This window comes from Ambystoma mexicanum, chromosome 12 (genome assembly GCF_040938575.1).
Source record: "Ambystoma mexicanum isolate Mex_15411 chromosome 12, UKY_AmexF1_1, whole genome shotgun sequence".
Classification (NCBI taxonomy): domain Eukaryota; kingdom Metazoa; phylum Chordata; class Amphibia; order Caudata; family Ambystomatidae; genus Ambystoma; species Ambystoma mexicanum.
In genome coordinates, this window is record NC_090936.1 from 451,261,785 (window position 1) to 451,289,045 (window position 27,261).

Genomic DNA, 27,261 nt, shown 5'->3' on the forward strand with positions numbered 1-27,261 from the left:
GACGAAAAGTCGGATAAGGTCCATAGGAAAGTTTTCTACGATCTACCGATTTATGCTTAAAAACACATGGCCGAACCGTAGGGACAATAAAAAAAAAGTCCCGGAACTATCCTTTAAGTAGCCTAAACTCCTACCACTTTATTAAATATAGATTATATACCCTAATGCAACCACAAGCATATTTATATCTCTGCCCCACCAAAAGGCTTAGACGGTTCATTATTCTGTTCCGAATGGAGCAACTACCAACCCTTTATAACACGGGAGTCAGAGAAAAAAATCCCTGCTTGTGACAGAGTCTGCCGTGTATGCAAATTCCCTGAATGTGTGGAAACAGCTAAGCATCTGTTAACGGAGTGCTTGATGTTGGAACAGCCAATACTTAAATATCTTAGGGAATTCGTACACGACTCACTTAACATACGTGGAACCTCTTTCTGGCGCTATTGCACTAATAACAATATGCACCTGTTTATTGCATTGTACAATGTGTGGCAACAGATCGAAAAACACCTGGGTCCTTTACTCTGATCTGAAACGTCTGATTACGGTGGGCTAAAAGATTGCCGATGAACTGGTTAGGCACGTTACATTTAAAGCACCCTTATTTGCTGGAATCCTAGATCTATGGCACCCTCTGGTTAGGACAGCTGTGGGTGAGAGATGTAATGTTCTTACTTACGGCACTGATTCTGGAAACATAACGGACAAAGATCTGTCATAATGGAAGTCTTAATATTTTATTTTAAAGAAACTTTGTCTGATGTTTGATGTTTTATTATATATAGATTCTCATATATTTGTTGTTAGATTGATATTTCATATGATATATGATATATTTTATGATTTGCTTTTCATTTTTGTCAATGTATGTAATTTATATCATGTGTAAAGTTTGAATTTATTTTCAAATCTATATCACATTAAAGTTATTATTATTATTATAGTGCCAACTTGAAGGCCTGAATTTGCCAAATAAAGTAAGAAGGATAACACCGCAGGTGTACCACATGAAAAGGGTTCGATATTCTTTTCTCTGCACCAGCTGCAAAATTTATTCCAACGGCAGCGGTATAGAGTTTTAGTTGCTGGCCTTCTGGCCGAAAAACAACACCTCCATGACGTCATCTGGAAGGTCCCAATCCTTGTACCTCAACCTTTCAGATACCAAGCGTGAAGGTTGAGGGTCTTGATGGCTGGATGGAGAACCCGACCTCCCTTCTGCGAGAGAAGATCCTCTCTGTACGGTAGACGAATTGGAGGATGGATGGACATGTCCAGAAGGTCCGGGTACCACGTTCTCCTGGCCCAATCTGGGGCAATTAGGATCATGGTCTTCCAAAACCTTCTCAACCTCCTGATCATTTGAGGAATGACAGGGACCGGAGGAAACATGTACAGAAGTGGGAACTCCCAGTCCACTACGAACGCGTCTCCTAGAGCTCCTCTCGGGGGAAATTCCCTTGAGCAAAATCTGTCGCACTTCCTGTTGATACTGGTGGCGAACAGATCCACTTGAGGGGTTCCCCAAAGGGCGAAGATCTCTTGAAGGACTTCCTGAGCTATCTCCCACTCGTGGGAGACTGTGTTCTGCCTGCTCAGAGCGTCCGCTGTCAAGTTCTTCTCTCCGGCTAGGTAAATTGCCGATAGAGAGATTCCTTCCTGAATTGCCCAAAACAAGAGCTGCATCGCCTCTCTGCACAGTGGCAGTGACCGTACGCCTCCTCTTTTGTTGAGGTAGTGCATGGCCACTGTATTGTCCGTCATTATCAGGACGTTTCTCCCCCGTACAGACGACAGAAAAGCCTTCAGTGCCAGTCTGATGGCTCTCAGCTCCAACAGGTTGATGTGTAGTCTGGACTCCGATGGAGACCAACGACCGCTGATGGTCAAGCCGTTGGCATGGGCTCCCCACCCCGTGAGTGAGGCGTCTGTGACTACTGTTATCTCCGGCCATGGTTGCCAAAACAGTTCTCCTTTCAAGATGTTCTCTGGAGAGGCCCACCATTGAAGGTCGTGAGCTACCTTGTCCGGAATCCGGAGGAGATCTGTCATCCTCCCTGAGAATTGTGACCACTGAGTCCTCAGTGCCCACTGAAGGGATCTCATTCTCAGGCGAGCCTCTGGCACAAGGGATATGCAGGATGCCATGAGGCCTAGCAACCTCAAAAAGTCGTAGGCTGGGAGACGTTGGGCATTTTGAAACCTGGTGACCATCTGCAGAATATCTTGAGCCCTCACCTCTGGTGGCGAGGCTTTTCCCAGGGACGTGTCCAGGACTGCTCCAATGAACTGGAGTCTCTGTGATGGTATCATCTGTGACTTCTTTAAATTGAGGGAGAAGCCCAGCTTGTGAAGGAAGTGGCAGACATAATCTAGTTGGATCCGAGCTTGTTCCGAAGAAACTGCTCTGATCAACCAATCGTCCAGGTAGGGGTAGACGTGAATCCCTTCCCTCCTTAGACTTGCAGCCACAACCGACATTAGCTTGGTGAAGACCCTCGGGCGGAGGTCAGCCCAAATGGCAGAACTCAAAATTGATAATGAGAGTTGCCAATTGCGAACCTCAGGTACTTCCTGTGCTTGGGATGGATTGGCACATGGAAATAAGCATCCTGAAGGTCCAGAGATACCAACCAGTCCTGAAGCTGGAGGGCCTGAAGGATCTGAGAGAGAGTTACCATCTTGAACTTGTCCTTCCTGAGGAACTTGTTCAATTCTCGTAAGTCCAGGATGGGTCTCAGTCCTCCGTCTTTCTTTGGTATGAGAAAGTAGGGGGGAGTACCAGCCCTTGTTCCTGTCCGCTACAGGTACCGGTTCTATGGCACCTTTCTCTAGCAGGTCTACAATTTCCTGCAAGAGGAGCGGATCCGGCACTTTCAGAGAGCTGTTCCCTGGTGGATGGCTCTGAGGGATGCGTAGAAAAGGCAGGCAGTAACCTTGGGCAACTGTCTCCAATGCCCAAGCATCTGACGTAATAGCCTGCCATTCCGTCAGATGGTGAGTTAACCTGCCCCCTACAGGTGTCTTGTGATGGGAAACCTCAGAGTGGTTTGGGAGCGGCTGATGCAGTTGCCGAAGGTAAAGCGGCTCCTGCTCCTGCTGATGCGGCTTTCTTTCCTTTACCCCGTCCACCACGGGTAAATTTTCCTTGGCATCTTTGAGCCGGCCGTCCTCTGCCTCTTCCATATGAGGAATAATAGCGAAAGGACCTTCCTCTCCAAGAGGATCCTGAGGGACGAAAATTAGTTTGGCGGATTGCACCTCCTAGTGACTTGGCTGCTGCTTTAGATGTTTGCAGTTTTTCCAAACTGTCATCCGCCTTTTTACCAAACAGGGAAGAGCCGTCAAAGGGCATATTTAAAAGTCTGGCCTTTACGTCAGAAGCAAAGCCGGACTTTCGCACCCACGCATGCCTGAGGATTGTGGTACTTGCCGCCTTGGCCCTGCTGATACTGTCAGCAGAATCGATGCCAGTTTGAAGGGACTCACACATTGCATCTTTACCATCTCTGATGATATTTAAAAATGCGTCCCTTTCTTCTCCTTCCTGGAGGCAGTCAGCCGCTGATGAAGCACACTCCCAAAGAGTGTGGCTGAACCTAGCGAGCGTACAAGTCGCATTAATAGATTTTAAAGCCATGCTACAGGCCGAGAAGACTCTCTTAGCCATGGCATCATATTTTTATCATCCCTATCCTGTGGAGCAGTGGGGTATGCAGATGTACTGAGTGATGAAGTTGCAGCCTGGACCACCAGACTCTCTGGAGTAGGGTGCTTAGATAGGTATTCAGGGTCAGCAGCAGATACCCTATATTTCGCTGACAACTTCTTGTTAACCGCAGGGACAACTTCAGGAGTTTCCCAGTTAGTTAAAATCTTTCTTTGTAAAGCAGAATGAAAGGGAACCACAGGATCCTCCTGTGGACCTTTATCCAGAATATCTGTGAGGTCATCCTGTTGAAAAACAGGTGAAGGCGCAGACCAACCCATGAACTCCATAATTCTTGACATTAGGGTTCTATAAGGGGTTTCAGCATGTTCCCCTGGGTCTGGTTTGACAAATTCCACTTCTGGGGAAGTGTCTAGGCCACTTGCTTCCTGTAATGCATCCTGAAGGTCTTTCAACCTTCTTTCCTCAGAGGCAAAAGTCTCTGGTTCAGGTGATGTGGTCCTCTGCAGCCCAAAAGGCCTTTCTTGATCAGAATCTTCCCTTTCTTCATAAATTGAAGTTAAGGGGGGATGCTCTGGCCTGTGAAATGGTATAAAACCCATCTCTAAAGCAGAGGGAGCCATCATCAGTGGCCTTGAAAAGGTTGATGTCGTCGACGCCGATGTAAAAATCCTCGAAGGCGCCGACAAAGGCGTCGAGAAAACTGGAAGAGGCCTCGAAGAACTCGAGAGGATCGGAATCCTGCTCGAGGATGTCGACGACGTTCTCGACGTCGTGTCGGAGGCTCTCGGTGTAACCGTTGGCTGTGGAGTAGCCGTGGGTTTTTCTTTTATTGGCGTCGATGTCGGCGTCGACTCGATTGACCGATGCGTCGAAGAACCCTTCGATAACGGCGTCGATGGTGCCGATCTATGCTTCGAAGGGGCTTTCGATGATGGCGTCGAAGATGCTTTACTTCCCGATGGCGCATGCCGCTTTCGGGTCGACTCTTTCGCCGGGTGCTTCGACTCGAGGCGTTTAGATTTTTTGGGCTTTTCACCCGGGGTATCACCCTCAGCTGACTTCGAGGGGGTCGAGGCTGCTTTCTCGAAGGCGCTTAGCATCTTTTTTCTGAATTCCTCCCACTCAGCCTGAGAGCTGTGTTTTGTGGGGCAATTTACTCTTTCAGGGGAACTAGAAGACGACGACAAAGGAGATCTTCTACGTCTCTTTTTCGAGTGTCTAGACCTCGACGAGTGGTGGGAGCCACTTCGAAACCTAGACCGAGAATGCTTTCGACGGTGAGGAGACTAATGTCTCGACTCTACCGCGGAAACTTTCGAGGAAGTTAAAACTGACTTACCTCTCTCGAGCTTCCCCTTACGCTCCTTCAAGGCTTTTGCCGTCATGGATGACATTCCTCACACTCCGAACACTGGTGTTCGATTCCCAGACACCCCAAACAGATCCTGTGAGGATCCGTCAATGACATTTTCTTCCCACAGTCTCGGCATTTTTTTAAACCGGACCGAGGAGTCGTCGGGTCGGAGGAGAAAGCCATTGAGTACGAGTCGGTTTTCTCGAGGAAACATGAATATATTTTGACTGACGAACTGAGCAACGGTATTCCGAGGCACACGAAGCGCGGAAAAACGGAACTGAGCAACAGACGCTGCGCGTGGCCATTTATAGGCATGATGACGTCAGCGTCGATACGGTGGCTGTCGAGGAACACCTACTCGACGGATGTCGACGCACAGCGCCCTCTACTGGGAAAAAATATTTCCGAGGCCAGCAAGCTGGAGATACAAATATCATAGATAAGGAATACGTCGGAGGACACAATCCCTTCGAAAGTAGCGTTATTAATTATATGTGGTTTTACAGTGTTGGTTGGGCAAATGCTTATAGGCAGTAGGGGAATGACCTAGAAATAAGGAATACCTTAGCAAATCATTATCAAAAATTGGACAACACAAAATGGGGTTCTCCCGGTGCTCTCAGAATAATGTAGTCTGGCAACAAAAAAAAGTCTTCAACCTAATTTTACAAGTCTGTCGCAACAAGGATGCTCTATTGTAATAACCAAAGGCCCAAAATGGTGGCCTACGGAAACCCCCAAACCTATTCTTAGCAACTGCTTTAGCCACCTAGCTAACCTCAAACACAAAGCAATGTTCACAATTATGGGCAACAGAAATGTACAAAAACCTCACTTATAAATGTCCAACCCTAGTCTATAAACAGCTAGATGCTTGCCAGGGAATTCCCTTTAACCGGTACCCACAATTCTGGTCTTTCACAGTTTCTTCCTCTTTCCTTCCTACCTATCCACTGCCTCTAGCTCTCAGTTAAGTTCTACCTGACACAGCTCTCTTAGGCCTCTCAGCAGCCTCTTGTTCATGGCTTCCAGGTTTCCTAAGCTTCCCCCAACCCTAGGGTTCACGATCAACCATTCCCTCAGACCTCTCCACAGCCTCTTGAACATATGATATTGAAAGAGTATGTTTCCCCCTAGATCTGGGTCATCTGTAAGGCAGCACACATCACCCTCCTGCCAGGCGTTCCCCCTTTTCTTTCTCATATTCAAGCTTCTTTTGGGAGGGTCCCGTCATGGGGCATCCCTTCGCCAATTCAGTGCCTGTGGCAACACCAGCGAGCACCAAACCTTCTCTAGCACAGGTCCTTGTGGTGTGGATTTTACCTTGCATCTGGCATAGCTTTTGATCTACTGCTGCCAGCAGATGGGCTACCTCTGCCTAGGGAACGGTCGCCTGTTTTAGTCAGGGTGTGGTGAACAGCAGGTTTGCTCTTTTTCAGCATTCCCCAGCATGTCCCCCTTAGTGGTTTATTTCCAGCCCTTTTCTATACACCTTGGGGAAGGATCCCTCTCTAAGCTGGCCTGAATAATGAATTTCAAATTGATTTCATATTGACTAAATATTGATGGGCCCCATCATTCTCAATAACATCCTCTGAGGCTTTAATTAAAAATGTAATCTTTGTATTGCATTTAGGTCAAAACAGAACTGAACAGTGCATCATAAAACGTGAGCATGCATGCAGGTAGGCACATTAAAGGTTTTCTGATCATATCCGAAACAATGTCCATATTGCGCATGCACATCAACCAAACAAATCAATCTCAATAAACTACCCACCCCTAACCCAAACCATTTGTCACATGTATAAGCGATGTCCATGAGCCATCAGGTATATAAACCTTTCAGCGTTTAGGGGCGTTCAGCCTAGATAAACTTGTCGGCAAGCAGTCAAAATGTGTCAGCCTGCATGGGGCCTGCAGTTCTGTGGAAACGTGCACGTTCAGCCATGCAGACTTTGGAAAGTAGTGTTCGCCATTTTCGGTGAGACATGGGTGTAAAGAGGTATGTGAATCAGTCTGTGGGTCATTGCATCTGAGTGCCAGTCTTGAATGCCCATCCCAAACATAGATTGTCAGGGTCGCCTCCACCGTGATTCCTTGCATTCCCCAGAGGTGCCGAGATACCCCATCCCAAAACGGTGTTAGTTTCGGGCAGAGCCAGAGCAAGTGACCCATGGTCCCCATTTTATCACACCCCTGTCAACATTCCGCAGTCGAGGCAATACCCATGCTATATAACCTGGACGGCTAATTTTGAACTGCATCTCCCTGTGTCAGGTTACAAGAGGTGTGAGTAATCATGGAAAAGAAATCAAAACGTCGCCTATAGTAAGCGCAATGCCCAGGGCTTCATATGATATGATAAGTCATTTTAACCTGCCTGTACACAAGTGTTTCTAGACAAGGAAGAGTAGACAGAGGGAGGACAAAAACTATCTTACTAGGCCATTTGTCATTCAGATCGCGTAAGTGCAAGGGGGAGGAAAGAGAAGTGCCAAGGGCGAAGGGGAGCAGGTGGGGAGAGTGCAAGGGCAAGACGCAGTAAATGCTGCCAGGGTGGGGGCTCGAGTAATTGCAGAGGCGCAGGGGACTGTAGGGTTGCAGATACAGTCCCTAAGTGGGTAGGAGGCCCGGAGGTAGTGCAAGGGGCTACTGGTCGTGAAGGAGCCTGGTGTCCGTGAGATTCAGTGGGTGGCCAGGTAACTAGTTAGCGCAGCAAATAGGAGTATCAACAGGGGAAAGAGAGAGAGAAAGCGAAAAGGAAGGTCTTGAGTTGCTTCCGGAACCTTAGGTGGTCCTGCTCAAGTTTGAGAGCAGCAGGAAGGCTGTTCCAGAGGGAGGCCCCAGCCGAGGACAGAGATCTACCCCACACTCTGCCTGGAGAAGCGTCTGATCCTCAGAGAGTTGGAGGTGGATGAGCAGAGGGCTCGAGAAGGAAGATGCTTAGGAAGAGAGTTGAATGTAGTGTGGTCCCTGACCCCAGAAATGCTTGTGGACGATGCAAAGGGTCTTGAACTTGATCCTTGCAGCCCCTGGGAGCCAGTGGAGAGATTTCAGGGCTGGAGAGATACGATTCCTAGCCTTGAAGCCAAGGACAAGTCTTGCTTTCTTGTTCTGTATTAGTTGCAAAGGGCGAACAGTAGAGGCAGGCAGATTTAGAAAGAGGCTGTTACAATAGTCCAGCCTAGAGAGAACCAGGGCTCTGGAGACAGTGAACTTCTGGGGGGAAAGTGAGAAAAGGAGAAATGCCTCTGACGAGGTGCAGCTGGTAGTGTGACTTCTTAGAGATATCAGAGAGGTGAGGACAAAAGGAAAGAGTGGAGTCGAAGATAACACCAAGGTACTTTGCCTCACAGGAAGGTGAGGGTGGAGGGCCCAGGGTGGGCAGCCAGAGAGCAAGAGGGAAAGCGGGAGCAGGGGCCCAAATGAGAAGGATCTCAGTCTTAATGGCATTAAGGCAGAGATCGTTGGAGGCACACCATTCCTGAATCACGGATAGTCGGGAATGAGGGAGAGATCAGAGGATGCTGAGGGGAGTCTGAAGGAGAGCTGAGTGCCATCTGCATAACACTGAAAGTTAGAACAGAAGGTAGAGATGAAGTGGGCCAGAGGAGCCAAGTAATGGTTGAAGAGCCAGTGTGAGAGGTTAGAACCCTGGGGAACACCACATGTAGAGAAAAAGGACCCAAGTTGTACCTGGGAGGGTCGATTGAATAGAAATGAGGTCAACCATGCTAGGGCATGACCCGTGATGCCCAGGTTGTCACAGAGATGATTGATCAGGACGGTGTGGTTGAAGTTATCAAATGCAGAGGATAGATCAAAAAAAAAGGAGGCCAGGAGGATGGTTAGAGTCAAGATTTGAAAGCAGGTCTTCAGAGGTGTTCAGGAGAGCAGTTTCTGTGCTTCTGGCTGCTCTAAAGCCAGACTGGTGGTCATGGAGACAACCAACAGATTCAGTATGGCGCGTAAACTGGGAGATGGCCAGCTTTTCCAGGGGTTTGCCCAGGAAAGAAGTGATAGAGAGTGGGCGGTAGTTTGCCAGAGAGGAGGGATCAGCAGAGGGCTTCTTGAGAGGGGGTGCACAAGGGAGTGCTTTAGGATGGGGGGTGGGGAGGAGGATGTTCCAGTGGCAAAAGAGTGATTTCAGAAATCGGCCAAGGGTGTCAATGTGGTCCTTGATGGTTCTGGAGGAGCAGGGGAGCACCTGCTTTGACAAGACTTTCATAGATAGGACTTGTCTAGAAACATCGTCGGGAGAGAACACAGGGAAGAAGGAAAAAGGAGGAGAAGAGACGGCCGGAGAGGGGCCGGGAGTGGTAGAGGAAGAGGAGAGAGTGGACAGGATGTCCTGAGTTTTAGTGGGGGAAATGAGAAGCCAGTGCCGTGCAAAGGGCTTGGGAGGGAACAGGAGAGGTGTAGACTGCAGCAGGATTGGCCTCTTTTGCAGATTTTGAAGAGTTCGGCCGAGTTTTTAGAGGCCGCAGAAATGCAGGAGTCTTCCCCCCACATATCTGCCAGGGTCATGTTCTTTTTGTAATCATTATGAATACTTAAGGCATAAAATATGTTAATCCTAGGATATTCCGTGGGTCCCCTTGCAAATTCCACCTCACATGCCGAGGGCTCCCTCGCTCTGGATTCCCTGGTGGTGTGTGTATTAAAGAGCAAGTGTATGGGCTTGTCTCCTCTGAGGCTTTCAGCAAACATTAAACATATACTGGTAACTTAGCACAATCTTGGAATTCATGGTGTGCTTATTCACAGTTTGATGGAGAGCAGGCGCTCCATCCAGAACTGATAGTGCAGTCGGGAGTCTTTCTTCACTCAGACGGCACAGATCTGTTTGATTCCTCGAGTGGTTGTAGATCAGGGAACACGTTTGTTCCGCCAACTATTCCCAGTTTGAAAGATAGGTTTGCTCCACCGAAGGTTCACTTTTTGGAAAACACTTCAGTACACAGCCAATTTCCTTCAGCATCTAATCCTGCTCAGACTTGGAGTTCTTTTTCACTGAGTGTAGATTGTGTGTCTTCCCAGAGGAAGTAGAGCTACTGATTCTCCCACCCAACTCCAACTCACAACAACACAAACTGCTGTGTCAGTTACAGAGTGATTTCCTTAAGAAATACATAAGAAAGGAAGATTAGATGTGTCTTTGTTGATAGTCAACATACTTCCTTTACAAGGTGTTACTGTATGGGCATACATAACCTAGGCCTATTGTGGAGGCAAATTTCCACCATAACCAACATGTTCATTGTTCTGTTATTTTCCACGGTTCTCACAGACCAATTTAAAAACGACAAGTTATGTACCTTATGGGTATATTTGGTTCTGCTGGATAAGAGGTCTCCTGTGCAGATTTCTATTCTTTGAAATGTCTAGCCTGCAGGCTGGTATCTCAGAAAGTTTAAAATCACATTGGCATGATACCAGGAGGCAGCACCCACACTCCCGGTGCTGTGAGGGTGTCCCATGAGCCCTCCATCAGATGCAACAGTGTTCCAAGTAGAAGTGATGCATCCTGCCCAGAGCCTGCCAGTTCCAGGAACATAACTGGTCCTTCTAATGGATACCATCTCCTCTGTGGATTCCTCATCTTTGAATGATAACCAGAGCAATGCCCATTAGAAAATGAGGGAGTCTTGGTGATACTAGAGTAGCGAGACATAGATCTGAGCCTAGGGATTAATATCTAAAAAATATATGCTGAGTAGACAATGTGGTCACCCTGCAGATCTCCATATTTGGCACCAAATTAAAAAAAACAGTTCTAGCTGCATAACTCCCTTGTGAAATGTGTCACAATTCCCTCTGGAGGATATTTGTGTGCTGTCTCACAGCAGATTCTAATACATTCCACAAACCATCTGGTGATTTTTTGGTCACAGCCATCCTCTGGATGCAGGATCATAAGCCCTAAACAAGTGTCTGTCTACTGTATTTGTCCCACCTAGCTATGCAACGGCAAAGTCCCTTTTTGGATCAAGTCTATGAAACTTTACTTCCAGCCTGGACTGGTTGGTGGGGAATGGCAAAGAAAAGCTGAAAGCTGTATGAACTGAATAACATGAAATTTACTGCCCATCTCAGGTAGGAAAGACTGCTTCACCAGACGCTTCATCTTATCTTTTTTGAAAGTCATATATAGCCAGTCAGCTGACAGCCTGAAACTCACACTCCCTGGCCAATGTAAAGGCCACTAGAAAGTCTTTAAGGTAAGGAAATAGATTTAAAAGCTGTAGATGGGCTCAAAAGGTGGAGCCTTCAAGTTGTGCCAAGACTAAGAACAGATACTATAGTGTATGGCACTGGTGGATAGTGAATCACCAAAACTTTCAGGAATTGCACCACAGTGGGGGAAATGGCAAAGAACCCTATTCAGGATTTTGCCAAAAAAATAAATAAACTGACAGCACCTCCAGGTTACCTTCATTGTGGGCGCTTGTAGCTCACCATTCACCAGTGACAGCACACATTCTAAAACTCTAGCTATGGAGGCCAAGAAGGGGTCAATCTTGTGTTGATTGAACCATCTGCAGAAGCACAGCCACCTGCACAAATAACGTTTCTGTGGACCCTGCTTTTCTGGCTCCCACCGAAACCCCCAACACCTCCTAAAGAAATTGAGGGTACTGGAAATGGAGGTGTTCAGGAGCCAAGCGTGACATTACATACTACCCTGCTACAGATGAAAAACATTGCCTGGTTACAGAGTCAGGCCAAGAAAGAATGGGATTTTCCATCAAACCCTGTTGCTCAGATGGTGTAAGGTTGCATACCGGATCTCCTGACACCACCTCAGGGCAACCAAGGTAATTGTCCCACTGTAGTGCCACAACCAGCTCTGGACTATCTGCAGCAGGGGAGCTTGGGGGAATGCATACCTTCTTACTAAAGTCCATGGAACCCACTGGCAGTGCCCAGTACATATCTCTAGAGAAGAATATATGGAATTTCTGATTGGTGTGGGTCGCAATTAGATCCACCAGCCATATGCTCCACATCTGGAGGATATGATCCACCACCAACCGGTCTAGAGACACGTGAGACACTGAATGCCTCCTCTCCCGAGAGCATCCACGCTCTCTGTTTACACTCTGGCCAGATGGGAGGCCTGGACTGAGATGTTACTGGCAATCAACCACAACCCACAGTCTGGGTCTCCCAGCACGGCTTCAAGGAGCCTACCCCACCACACTTGCTCACATAATGCATCAAGACCATCACCTTCAATTACAGCAACTGCTGTAGGAAAGCCTGCAGATAAAGGCAAACCTTATTATGCTCCACTCCATAAGGATAAATTACCTTACCGTAATGTTCTTTCGATGGATTCTTATCCCGCAGATTCCTCATCTGAAAGATATTCCCTCCAGCTGAATTGGAAATGTTTTACAGGGGGTGTAGTGGGCCACGAACCAGCCGCCGACCATCGATCCGTCTTGCTCGGCGGCTCCAGACGGGACGTCAGGCATCATAAGTACCACGTCACTACACCCCAACCTCAGTTCCTCCTTTTTTCCAGAGCACCACACACTGCATAAGAAAACAGTGAGAGCAAAACGGGCTAATGAGCCCTTTAAATAGAAAGTAACTACAGACCTCCGAAGGAGGAACAATTGAAAAAGAACACTACGAGTAGCAATAGAAAAATCTTTGTTTTAAGACACTGGCAGGAAGATAGAAAACAGACACAGGACCATCATCAAGTCAACGTGAAATAGAACGATGCGCACCAACCACCGACTTTCTGAGCGGGGATGGATGGGAGGGGAGATCAGGAATCTGCAGGACAAGAGTCCATAGAAAGAACATTACGGTAAGGTCATTTCTCCTTCAATGGATTGATTTTCTCCTACAGATTCCTCATCTGATAGACGCCCAAAGCAGTAACGAAGGAGGCGGGCATAAAGTTATATTAAAACATTTCGCAGCACTGCCCTGCCAAAACACGCATCAGAAGTACGAGCCACATCCAGGCTATAGTGCTTTGCAAAGGTATGCAAAGATGACCATGTCGCAGCGCGACAAATCTCCCAGACAGCGACCCCTCCTCTGCAACGAATGGGCCCTGATGACTGCTGGTAATTCCTTGCCAGCGGCCTGTTAACATTCATATATGCAGAGAATTATCCAACGGGATAAAGCCTGCTTCGTTATGGGCAGGCCCTTACGGGCTAAGGAAAAAGCCACGAAGAGATGGTCAGCTCTCCTGAAATCAGCTGCCCTGGCGATATAGTAACTCAATGCCTCTTAGGGTCTAGATGAGGTAACTGTTCCTCCTGCTTAGAAGGATAAGGCAGAGGATAGAAGACCAGATGGTCGATGGAATGTGACAAGTGAAATTCCGATACAACCTTGGGGAGGAAACCAGGCCTCACCCTGAGTGAGACTTTCTCCTGTAAAAAGCGCAGGAAGGGTGGCTTACAGCATAAGGCCTGTAGTTCACTCACTCACTCACCCACCCACCTAGCAGATGTAATAGCCACCAAGAAGGCTGTTTTCAATGACCGAAGCCGTAAGGGACAAGAGTGCATGGGCTCAAAAGGAGCCGCCATCAGAAATATAAGAAGATTAAGATCCCAATCGGGACAACAAAGGGAGTTGGCGGAAACCTATTTACAAGTCCTTTCAGGAACTGTGCCATTACTGGGATCATAAAAAAACAAACCTTGATGCAGTGATCTCTTGAACACAGACAAGGCCGCCAAATATCCTTGGACGGTAGTGACCTGAAGGCCTGCAGGGGCCAGTGACAATAGAAACACCATCACTGTAGTGGTGGGGCAAGAGATGGGTCCAATCTTGTGTTCCCTGCACCACGCCTCAAATCTTTTCCGACTGCACGTGCGATAAGATCTTGTAGATGGTCTGCGTGCAGCCAGCAACACCTCAAGTGTACTTCCTCAGAGAGGTCCCAGTCATATCTCATCCTCTCAAGAGCCACGCATGAAGTATTCCAGGGTCGGATGGAGTATCCGGCCTTCCGACTGGGTTAGGAGATCCGGACGCCGAGGCAACTGGTGTGGTGGACAGATCCAAGAGGTCCGAGTAACACATTCTCCTCACCCAGTCCGGGGTGATCAAGATCATAGTCGCTCGAAACCTCTTCAACCTCTGGAAAACCCATGGTATACCAGGAATCCAAAGGAATGCGTGGAGTAGAGGGAAGATCCAATCCACCAGAAACACGTCCCCCAGTGCACCATACGCTGGGAAATTCCTCAAGCAGAACAGTTCGCATTTCCTGTTGGACTTCGTTGTGAACAGATCCACTGTTGGGATACCCCAGAGTGAAAACCTACTCTAGGACTTCCTGGCACACTTGCCTGCCAGATGAATTGCTGAGACCGAGATCCTGTTCTCCAGTAACCAGAACCAAAGCATCATCGCCTCTGCGCAGAGGGGGCGGGAGTGAACACCACCTTGCTTGTTGAGATAGTGCATTGCCACCATGTTGTCCGTCAGAACAAGGACATGCTTTTCCTGCAGAGGGGGCAATTACTTTCAGGGCTAGCCTGATACCTAGCAACTCCAGCCTGTTGATGTGCCTACTGGCTTCTGTCGTTGACCAAAGGCCGCTCAACTGCAAATCCTCGCAGTGAGTGCCCCAACCCTTTAAGGACGCATCCGTGACCACTCGGGCCTGAGGCCAAGGAGGCAAGAAGGGTTCCCCTGCCAAAAGACTGTTGCGGTCCGCCCACCAGGACAGGGTGTTGGCCACTGATGCGGACACTCTGAGATCTGAGAGAGCGCCAAGGTACTGAGACCACTGATCCCTCAGTAACCAATGCAGGAATCTCATGTGCAATCTAGCCTCTGGCACTAGAAAAATGCAGGAAGCCATGAGGCCTAGAAGGTGGAGGACGGAAGCTGCTGTTAGAGTGTCATGGTTCCAGAACAAATCCACCATCTGTGTCAAGCGGACTACTCTCTCCTCGGGAGGGAAGACCTTCCCCACCCAGGTATCTAGGACTGCTCCGATGAAATTGAGCCGTTGGACTGGTGTCATGTGGGACTTCTTTAAGTTTAGGGAGAAGCCCAGCCTGTGTAGCAGCGAGCAGGTGTCCTGCAGATGGTACAAGACCTGCACTACAGACTTCCCTTGGATCAGTCAGTTGTCCAGATATGGAAATATGTTGACTCTGGATCTCCTCAGGTGAGCCACAACTACCACCAGGAGCTTGGTGCAGAGCCTTGGGGCAGAGGTAAAACCAAAGGGAAGCACCTTGAACTGATAGTGCAAATCTCCTATGGTGAACCTTAGGAACTTCCTGTGCTTTCAATGGATTGGCACATGGAAATAGGCATCCTGTAGGTCTATTGACACCAGCCAGTCCTGAAGTTTGAGAGCGTGGAGAATCTCTCTCAACGTCAACGTCCTGAATTTGACTTTCCTCAAGAACTTGTTCAAGGCCCTGAGGTCCAGAGTGGGACAAAGACATCCTCCTTTCTTGGGCACCAGGAAATACCGGGAATACCAACCTGATCCTCTCGGTTCGGGAGGTACCGCTTCCATGGCACCCTTTAGCAACAGGGCTCTCAGTTCTTCCTGGAGCTCATGTCCCGGTTGGATTGGAGGTGGGGGCGGTCTGTCCGGTGGTTTTCTTAGAAATGGCAGACAATAACCCCATTGAATGAGCTGTAGAGCCCAGGCATTGGAAGTAATTCCCTGACACTTGAGCAAGTGCTCCGTCAACCGTCCTCCAACCGGTGCGCTGTGAGAGGGGAAATCAAAGCTGCTTTGGAGGCTGGGTCGCCCCTGCCACTGATGCTGCCTGTTGACCTCTAGAAGCCCCTCTGCCCCTTCCTGAATGCGAGAAACGCTTCTGCCCTTGCCTGGCCGGTGGGAGTTGCGCTCTCCTGCTATAAGGAGCATATCTTCTGTAGCCCTGTGCCCTAGAAGCGAAGCTAAAGAAGGTTTGACCGGCTGCGCAGTTAGGCCTAAGGATTTGGCAGTGAGTTTTGATTCCTTGAATTTTTCTAAGGAATCATCGGCTTTGAGGCTGAAAACAAATTATTGCCCTCGAAGTGCGTGTCCAAAAGTTTTACTTGGACGTTAGGTGAAAAACCAGAGGTTTTCAAGTAGGCCTGTCTTCTCAGTGTAATGTCAGAAGCCATAGATCAGCCCACACAGTCAGCTATGTCCAGGCCAGTTCGCACCGGCTGCTTGGCCACCTCCTTTCCCATCCTCCACTAGCTGTAGGAAGCCCTCGCGCATTTCTCCTTCCAGGACATACTGAGCAGCATTTTCCACCGCTGTTCATAGACCGAAGGAGTATTTGGCAAAACTGCTTGCCACATTTGTTGCTTTGACGGTCATGCTACCTGAAGTTAATGCCTTCTTTGCCAAGGCATCTACTTTCTTTGCTTCTCTGTCTGGGGGCAGAGTGGTTGTAGATGATGCAGGTCTAGAAGAGACCGTAGCAGCCTGCATAACAAGCCCCTCTGGGGAAGGGTGAGAGGAGAGGTATGAGGGGTCTCCTCCTCTAGCCGGCCTGTACTTCCCGGGAATGGTGGAGCTGACAGGAGGAATGGGACATGGATTTTGCCATAGAGCTGCCAAAGGATCTGCAATGTCTCGGTTCAGAGGCATATTCCGTTCAGCGGCAAGACCTTCCTCTAGGATGTCAGTAAGGTCATAACCTTGTACAGGCGCCACTGATGAGTGCAATCGCAGGGTGTCAATAACCCTTTCTACCAGAGCCCTGTATTTAGATGTATTGTGAAGATAGGGACTGCTGAAACTCAAGGTCAGGCGAAGTGTCCAGACCACTGGCGTCTTGGAGGCCTCGAGCTAGCCCAGCCGATTGCTTACCTTCCTCCGTCGATGACTTGGAATCCCGACGATGGCGGAGGCGCCTTTTCTTTTTTCGGGACAAGGATGAGTGGCTTCTTCTTCTGCCGGTGTTTCTTGGGGCAATGCCCCTCGGTTTCGGCCTCCGAAGACCGAACCGTCGACCGTGCAAGAGATTTTGAGGGTGGTCGACCCAGAGCGAGTTTTGCAGCTTGATCACAAAGGGATTTTGGTTTCAATTTGGTGCACAACGGACACCCGTCGGTCCTGTGACCCGTGCCAAAGCACCAGAGACGCAACTCATTTGGGTCGGTGAGGGACATCTTGGTGCCACAATCGGACACCGTTTGAAAGCAGACACCGATGCGACTACGATCTCGCATCAAGGATTTAGCAGAAAAATACATGTTCTGACGAAAACATAAAAGAGTTGAAGCTCTGTGTTTCCAAGCAGCGTGTAAACGTGCGGAAGAAAGGAACTGAGGTTGGGGCGTAGTGACGTGGTACTTATACGACACCCGACCTCACGCCCGGAGCCGCTGAGCAAGACGGATTGATGGTCGACGGCCCGGTTGAGATCCACTATGCCCCTGCTGAAAATTTTCCAAATCGGCAAAGCTGGAGGGAATATCTATCAGATGAGGAATCTGAGGGAGAAAAGCAATCCATTGAATATTGTTTTAGAGCTTTGCCTACCTCACTAACCATCCCTCTAGTATCTAATTATCAAGATAACCTGGCCAAGCTTATCATGACAGCATCCGTGATTATTTGTGCTTGAAAAATAAACTAGCTCACCAACCATGACATTTTCCTCCCTTGGAACCCAATCAAGTCCTCAAGACTGTACTCATGAAGACTTGTCCTTTAGGGACTAGTCAATTAACTACAATTGCCACAGACATTCCCCTGGAGCTTCCTCATTTCAAGACTTGCCTGAGGTGTGAGAACAATACACAAAGACATTCGTCCCTGCAACCTCCGAAATACCTGAGCCACCACCCCTACCCTGAAGTTGTCCAGGATTGTTTTGATAGCTTGAAACCTCTCAGCTGGTGGGAAGGCCTTCATCAATGTCATGTCAAGCACTGCTCCCATGAGCTCTAGCCGCATTTTAAGGGTTATGTTTGACTTTTTGATGTTTAGAGTAAATCCAAGAGAACTGAGTAGTCCCTGGTCCGTTGAAGCAATGGCAGTATTCCCTACTGGCTGGAGAACTTCACCAGCCAAATGTCAGGAGACTATTTCCACTTGTGCCAGCCTCAAATTGCACACCACCAGTGGACAGCTCGAACAGCAACATTGAACTGCAAGTGCTGATCTGCAACCACAACATAAGTTGCTTCCTGTATGACTGGTCTAACTGTGCCATCACTGTGTGAATGGCATGTGGAAGTATGAGTTCTGGTGATCAATGAACCCTATCCAGTAGCCCGGACATAGAGCCCCCAAAACTTGAGCCAATGTCACCATTTTGAATTTGCTTTTTCTCATAAATTGGCTTATGCCTCATAGGTCTAGAAAGGGCCTCCATTTTCCTGCTTCCTTCTTTGGTATTATAACATATTTTGAGCGGAACCCAATCAGACTATTTTCTTCAGGTACCTTTTCTATTGCCTTTTTTTGTATCATTTCTTCTACCTCTTGGTGGAGCTCACATTGTCTCTGCTACAGGAAGGTGTCTGGAGAAAAGTCAAGGGAAGGCTGAAAGAGGTTTCTACTATCTGCAGGACCCACTGGCCCACGGACACAGCCATTCACTCCTCAACAGAGACCCCCTTCCTTTGCCCATCTGCGTTTCTTCAGCTGAGTGCACATGAATGCGATTTCCCATGGTCTGCCACCTCCAACACCTTCTTGGCATGGCATCTATCCTTTTTAATTCTCTATCTGAAAGACAGAACATCATTAGTCTGTGGCCAGATGGTGAAATAACTATGTAAGGCGTCACTCTCACTAGCCTGGACTTCCTTAGAACATGTTTATTCAGAGCAGGATTTTTTCTTGCAACCACTGATTCAGGGAACAAATACATACATAAAGGACTCAACCCACTTCTTACAATTGTTGAATTCCACCAGATTTGAAGCTCAGAATATCTGCTTCACAATCGACGTTAAGAGCCTCTACACGTCGATCCCGCACGACTTAGGGGGAGAGGCCGTAGAGTGGATGCTACTAAATGCAGAAGAAATACCAGCCCAGAAAGAGTTTATAATGGTACTCCTTGAATTTATTAGCAACAACTCTTATTTTAGATACAAGGATGAATATTATCTTCAAGTAGCAGGTACAGCTATGGGAGCCACTATGGCCCCCTCCTATGCGAATTCCTTTATGCATAAATTTGAATCGGAAAAAATACTAAAGAATGAGAATTGGTATTCTAAATTGGGTCTTTGGATAAGATATATCGACGATATATTTGGAATATGGAGAGGCACAGAGGAAGAATTGCTAAATTTCTTTGAATACTTGAACAACATTGATACGCGAATTCAATTCACCCATGAATACTCACTCAGTAACATCCATTTTTTGGATGTAGACATTAAGATCACCACCTTGGGATACCAGACCACCATTTTTCGTAAACCAACAGACCGGAATAATCTACTTCATCGTCTTAGCTTCCATCAGCCGAGCCTCATAAAGAACCTCCCGTACAGTCAAATGCTGAGGGTGAAAAGACTCGTAAGTGACCCAGAAGATTACCAGGAGGCCATCCTAGAGATGGGCAAAAAGTTTTTGGATAGAGGATACTCAGAAGAAGAAGTACATGCAGCCCAATCCCGGGTAGCCACCCAGAGGAGGGAAGACCTATTGAAGGTGAATACAAAACAAGAGCAAGCTCCACCGCTGGTTTACGTATCCAAATATTCACGCCAGAGCAATCGCATTAAGTGTATTATCAAGAAACACTGGAATACCCTTCGATGCGATGAACGAGTTGAACAACTGTTTAAGGAAACTCCTACATTTGCATATCAGCGGAGCCAGAATCTGAAGGACAGACTGGTTCAAACAAAACCACCTCTAAAAGGGAAATTCACAACGAAGATTGGCACTTTCCCGTGCTTGAACTGTAGTAACTGTAGCTACGTCATAAAAGGAGAGACAGTGAAGCATCCCTACACAGGAGAGACAATTAAACTACAGAGTTTTGCTACATGTGATTCCCAAAATGTTATTTATGCCATTAAATGCCCATGCGGTCTATATTATGTGGGCCAAACTATCAGAACAGCAAAGACTAGATGGAACGAACACCGATCTTGCATAAGGAACCATAACGTGAATTCAGCAGTATCAAGACATTGGGATGAGAAAAAACATAACTTAGCCCAAATCCGGTTTGTGATCCTAGAAGTGATCACGAAAAAAGACATGCATGAGAATCTCCAAAGAAAGATGGACCAAAGAGAGACCTTTTGGATTGATCGTTTGAGCTCCCTCACACCGAGAGGGCTCAATGAAGAGATCAACTATATGTGTTATCTATGAAGTATTGGGACTCAATGAATAATAATTTTCTCCAACAGGATCAGGCTGCAGTTCCTTAACAAGGTTGAGATAAATGGGCTAGTTATCTTATGTAGATGGACATACTTTGCTGTGATAAATGTTTTTCTGTTTATAAATTGTTAACTGTTTGATTGGTATTTTCCACTCCTGTTTGAGTGGGTATACACATTTAAAGTGTAGTAATTTCCTTTTTTATTACTATGGACATAAATTATGTGTGCGTTTTTTTCTACTACCACAAAATTTTAAAGTACTGGAGTAAGTAATTAATTGTATAAGGCACCAATCTGATGTTCCCTATTAATTTTCCTCTAATATCTCAGCGATGAACGTGAATAGTAAACAATGGATATAATCATGTCCATCATAGACATTAACACTTCGCCATCCGTACGTCCTCGTTTACACGAGACAGAGTGTATATAGAATTTTCCCCGCCAGACCTAAGAGTGTACTTTAGATACTACTTACCCGGTTCTCATATAAAAGCGTAACCACTGGTGTTTATCTAGAATGCTGTAATCGACAAGCTTCTTGTAACCATGGAGATATCCCCGCCCCAGGGCTTACGCCAGGGGGTGGGGCGCGAGGCGTACGTGCTTCTTCGTGACCACGACGCCTCGCCCCGTCTCCATGGTTACCCTTAAATACACAATCATTCACACCGCAAGCGCGCTGGACGCTGCACTTGCGGTTGAATCGTCTTACAAACCGTCAGGTAAGTTTTGACACTCCCTAGGATTTCTAGGATTTATAGCTAAGTCTAAATTAAAGAGGGGCTTACCCCTGGTTCTAAAACTACAATTCATTCCAGATCTTCACGTTTCGCTAACAAGCGACGAGGTTAACCAGGCGTTCAGAGACTCAATTAAGGTATGGAGTATCTGTAAGCTTGTTGAATTACTCACACACTCTTTAGTAGCATAGAATATTAATTGAATTGCCTTTTCTTTTGTTTCCAATTTTCCACACGGATGTGTTTTCACGAATGGGTACGTGTTTTTTCATTCGTTACATTTCAATGAATTTTGCAACCTTTGTCGATAATATTGTTCATTTTGTTGTTAATAGAATAAATACAGAATATATCATGTTGAGCTATAATACTGCCCTGATGAAGGTTTTCACCGAAATGCATTGGCACTAACACCATAGTATTATGGACAATTTTCGATGGATGCTCTATGTGTTATCTGTTTAAAAGATTTTCATCGAACAATTCAGAAATGTGCATTAAACATTTTCTGTCCTACATTCATTTAATTAAGAAGTTTTTGTTACTATTTATCCAACATACAGCAACCATTTATTGGGGCTAACTGAGAAGCGCCTTTCCTAACGAAGTGGATCCACTTTGTTTTTTGGAGAATATTCAGAGCAGGAAGACATTGGCCTCTCCCAAATGTCCATGATCTGGCCCACGAAACATTCCCCAAAAGGGAGGAAAGGTTGATCCTCTTTTGGGTCCTAGTGCTCAAATGTCGGTCAACTTATCGTTCTCCCTGTGATTTGCAGTATCCCAAAACCTAGACAGTCAGTGCTTTTAAGGCCCTCCTCATAAGTGTCATATATGACAAATTCGGCATTACGGCCCACCTGTGCCCCTCCATTGGGGGCCACTTCAGGTGTGGGATCCAGGATACTTGCGTCCTGATGGTCCCAGAGGACCTCATCTGATCTTTCTTCAAAGTATTTTCTGGCTCCGGTCAACGTCCTTCCCAGTCACCAACATCAAACTAATTGCTGCTGTCCAGTAGGTTATTCACCTTCCTATGCGACTCTAGGGTCGCATTCTCAACTCCAAAGCCAATCGGCTTTGAGCTAATCTAGGGTATCCTGCGCAGATCCATACCAGCGTCAAGTGGTACTGCCCCAACACAAAGTGGCGCCACGCTCTAATCTAGAGTCAATAGAGGAGCCCCTTCCAAACAGACGTAGAAGCAGCGTGCTTGGTTCATCAACCTATTTAATGCTGCCTTCTCTATGGATCTGCGTTGAATAACAGGCATGGTGGGAGTGGGAATGGGCGACATAAGCTGTTGACACATCTCTGTGAACACTGGTAATATCTCCTGCCAAACTTATTCCAAGTCCCCCAAGTGTGGCCGGTGGTGGAGCTACTGGTGTTCGTGGTTTCACAACAGCAGTCACCACTCACCTGATTTGACTGACTAACTGTGCCATCAGCCTTCCTCTTTTTCAGATTTACCAGAGGGGCTGAGCTTGGAGGATCGAGAAGTGTTTTTCACAAATGAGTAGTCTTGGCGTGTATCATCTTGATACGGGCAGATAGACTCTGGCCCTGGTCCTTCCCTTGCAAGTTCAATGAACGTACCAATTCTGGTTCTGAAGAGCGCCTGCAGTCTACTGGCGTCAAACTCTCCACCTTTGTTTTCTTTTGGGACATCATCAGCCAAATCTTCCCAGGACCACCTGGCCTTGGATGTCATGCCCCGACAAACCTCACAATGCTTACTGTTGTGACGAGTGCCAAAGCACCACATGCAGCAGTGATGGGCCTCTGTAATGGAGATCTTCCACTGACAATTCCTGCACGCTTTAATTAGGGTTTCTTACATATTTTTAAAAGAATTTAGCAATGTCCACTTAAATAAAAAAATTAAAAAAACAGAATTCAAACTTCTGTGATGTATGGAGCCAGTGGCTATGGGCCTGTTCTGAAGTCTGGTAAAGTTCAGATGTCTCAGCCTGCAGGCTGGACACTTCAAAGAAACGGAATCCATAGCGGAGATAGTATCCATTCATAGTCATTTGTTGTAAGCAAGATGTCTGAAGAGCACCGCAAATATATGGAATACAATCTACCAGCATTTCTCACATTTTATTTGACATTAGCCACGGCAAAAGAAAAAGTGCTCAAGGGACACCTGAAGGCGCAGGACTTATGCCAAAGGTTATTTTTCAGTATCTGCCAAGAGTTCAATCTACCGGATTCGAGGCAGTCCCAAACACTTTCACCAAGTATGTCAATCTGCTGGAAATATGCAGAGCTGCAACTTTGTTTTCTATTTGCACAGTTACAATCATCGATGTGTGCAATCTGCACAAGAACCAGACGTATTTATATTCAGGGCAACCACACGTTCTTTATGGAACTTACTTTTTCTACAACCCCACTTTGCCATATGAGTATGACTGAGGGAGATATCTGAAGAGTTAAACCTTTTTAAGAGTGAAGCATGAAGGCAATGAATACATTACACTTGCAAGTACGTGAACTTATGAAATATTGCTTCTCTTATATGGTATCCAAATGTCCCCCTAATTACATCTTTATTGATCATTTTCAGTATTGAAATGATTCAACAAAAAGAGTAGGGTTGAGAGGAAAGGGGCAACCTTATCCAGTGCAATAAAGTGGAGAAGATTTACAGACACATGTTAGTAAAACTATTGCTAAAAAGTAAATATAAGTGGGTTTAGATTCCCCAAAGCAAGTACTAACACTGCTCATTTTTATCTTTAAGTTACAGCCTCAAAACCACTTCAGGGTTCGAAATTGCTGGGAGATATTTAGCTCCTGGTTCTACCTTGGGGAAGGCTAGCTTGCTTTAAACCAGCAGTTACCAGAAGCTACTATTCACTCCCCAGGCCATACAAACATATACATGTGTTATTAACTCTGTATGTTTCGTGATATGGATAAAGGTGACTAAAGGACAATTAAGGCAGAATGGAACAAAACATCATGGACACAAATGTAGTTCTCCAGAGGTAGCTCCTGCCTGATAGGTAAGGACCACTAACCAGGAAATACTTTTAGCTCCTGCTCATCAAATCTCAATTTCGATCCCAGCACTTGCAATGAATATGGCAGAATCCCAGCCAACAAGAATATTTGAGAACACAAACAAAATTAACTTTTATGCTGTGTATTTCCTGGATTTTCCCTGCTTTTAACTATACGGTTAATGCCTGTAAGAAGGAATTGTAGGATGATTCTGGAAAGGGTACCATGCCAAAGATGTTAACCAAATTTAGGTTTCAAAGTCCTTAGATGATCCTAATCTGACAAGGGTGGTGCATCTCAGGAGCCATATACTGATCTCACAAGTTAACGTATCTGTTGAACATGACATAAATCAGTTTAGATGTGTCAATTACAACACTAATTGTGTAACCCAAGAGGAGAGAATATAACCAAACTAGGTATAGGAAACATGACTTGTTCAATAAAATGGAGTGCATAACAATACAGCACCAATATATAGATATATATATGTATGTGTGCGTGTTTCTCAATTGGTGTATTTTAATTAGTTAGCAATTACCACAGTCCCAAAACACAATCTCATGCAAGGACTCAAAACTTTTGAAAGACCAAAATGTCCTGCTGCTTCCCCAATATCACAAAACTGTTCTTTGTTTCATCATTCACAGAAGTGTTAATTTTTAGACTTATTCCATGCAGAGATCAAACTATAAGGGAAGCGTGGCATGCGCATAGAGTATCCCAGCATCCTCCAGTGCTTGAAACCAGAGCAGCATGCAGCGGAAAAGCCATATGATGGCTCAATTGTTATGTTCAGGGTGAAGGATCAGCACAGCTGAGGTAGAGGGAGCCAGAAGGTGGTGTTATGGCAAAATGTGCAACTGAGATCTATCACAAGCTACCTCCTGAGACCGACTCCAGCCAGGCTCGCACTGCCTCGTGGCGTTGGGAGGGATGGCCAGGCGCTGAATTAAAAAAAAAAAACAGTACAAATGATGTGAAAAGAAATACATAACTGTTTTAAAATCGGGAACGGATGCTGAAACCAAAGACAAGAAACTGTACAATATGGGGTGATTCATTCAATGAAACAGCAGGAAGCTAGTAAACATTCACAGAAATATATGCTTATGATCAGTTGAGATAAAAGCTGGGAGAAATAGGAGAAAAGGAAACAGTGAAGAAATTACAGCAAGAAACAAGCCCATAAAATTGCATGCAAGATAAAAAAGTGTTTTAAAAAGACTAGCGAATAACCCAGCGCTGCAGACTGATGAGACCTTGTAAAATGGAAAAACGTATCATACAGTACAAGTCACTCACCATACTGAACGATGTATGCAATACCTCCCTTTCATCAAACTTGCGCAAAAGAATGATGGAAGCTATTTTCTTTGTCAGTTTAAGAATAGGGCAGAGCAAGAAGGGACCCTTGGCACAAATACAACTGTGCCCAAAGCACCACCCATTCATCCTTCCATGGTCACGGCTTTTCATGCAGAATCCTTTTCTGATTGGCCAATACCTTGTGGTATAAATTTTATCATGACCAAGAAGGGTTTGGGGTTGTCAAATAACAGAGTGGGAAATACAAACATACTAGACACCAAATGTAGTGTCAATCTGTTTATTTCTCATAATACCAAAAATACAAGCTAAAGGAAACAACAGAAGTTTTCAGGAGTCCGGTCATGACACAATCGTACCATTTTCATAGAGAGGTTACAGGGTTCCCCAACCCTTCGCCCCTTGGTCTCTCATCCTAGGTTTTTGGGTTCCCACACTCTTCTTTACCAATGCCTCTTGTGGGTTTGTGGGGTCCCAGAACCCTTCTTTGGTCTACGCTATTATAGGAACTCTCCGGCACATCGCCCTGCCTCCTTCAAGTTGCTGATCAATTATTAGCTTATAGGTTGAGGAGAGGTGGAGCTAAACACAATCCTTTATTTCCATTCCTCCAATGTCACCGAGGATTCAAATGGGCCCTTGGAGATTTACTGTTCATTCCCCTGCCAGTCCCCATGGTGGTCCATTGTCTATTCAAGAGCGAACTCTAGGGTAAGCCTAGCCAGATGTGTATGTGTCGACTATGCTTTCCTTCTTTAGCTAGTGACGCTGTGCATCGGATGGGGGTGGCAATCTGCTAGTGGAGAGAGTCGCTGTGCACTGCTGCTATGGGCTTGATTTTGTCTTTTGGCGTGGACTGACAAACCGGGTAGCACTCTGGGCATCTTTGTCCACCCCATTGATATGTGGGATCTCCAGGCCAGCCATAGGGAAAGTATGCGTCAGGGCAGTCTGTTTCAGCGAATGCCCTTCAGGATTCAGACTTGGCTATTGTGGACCTGTCCTGGTGCATAAACTGGATCCTGCAAACCTCTGCTGCATCTGGGCTAGGTCTGGCAATTGAGAGCGTTAGTGATCTGACTTCTTGGGTCACAATATTTTGAGGGCTTACCACTACTAGTGGTTCCATGTGGCCAACCTCTGCCATATGTCAGCCCCAAAGGATAACATGGCTTGAGAGGGTCCGATCAATAATGCCCCCAGCCCCTTCATCCAAGAGTTTGTGGAGAAACCCAGCCCCCTCGGCCACCCTCTCTGTGTCTGTAGAGACAGGCAGAGGACTTCATCCAAAGGGCTACAGGCAAGTGGGTCATTGGGAGGAAAGAAGGAACAGCATACAAGAATCACTACAGTGATTGACTTGAATTTAATGATTTATCCAGTCCCCAATTCCATGAGACATGTTGGGTCGATTATTCAACAAAACAGTGAAAAGTAATTGAAACCTTTGCTGATGCTTTGCTGTGCAAGGAGCCCCATCGTCGATGGCCGAAATGCAGAAATCGCCTGTTTGCTTCAGCTGAAACTTGAGCATTCTCCACTGGCCAAGCACATGGAGAACATGTTCCATGGCAGGAGAGAGAGAAAGCCAGTTGGCAACACAATGTCTTCCATCAGGTAAACTGCCAGTAAAGGGCGCAGAACAAAGGAGGGACATTCTGTGTCCCTGTAAAATCAACTATACACCACCACATCCAAGACATCCTGAGGTATACTGGTGAGAATACCATCTGGAACACCATACGTTGTGTCGCAAGATTAACATCATAAGTGGCCATGGCTTTAAGAAGCTAGTGTACTAAAACAGGAAAAAACAT

The 27,261-nt window shown here is 46.5% G+C and overlaps 1 protein-coding gene across 19 annotated transcripts in view; it reads right to left on the minus strand.

Moving 5' to 3' along the window:
- Positions 1-27,261, minus strand: part of MICAL3 (microtubule associated monooxygenase, calponin and LIM domain containing 3) — a 2,299,897-nt gene that overhangs the window by 501,104 nt on the left and 1,771,532 nt on the right. For 17 of the 19 annotated variants that reach the window (XM_069628665.1, XM_069628668.1, XM_069628663.1 and 14 more), the window contains one exon: positions 25,000-25,062. The exons of the other annotated variants lie outside the window; for them this stretch is intronic. In XM_069628665.1, the coding sequence (XP_069484766.1) occupies positions 25,000-25,062 (63 nt within the window). The remainder of the gene's footprint in view (positions 1-24,999; positions 25,063-27,261) is intronic. 19 annotated transcript variants of the gene reach the window in all.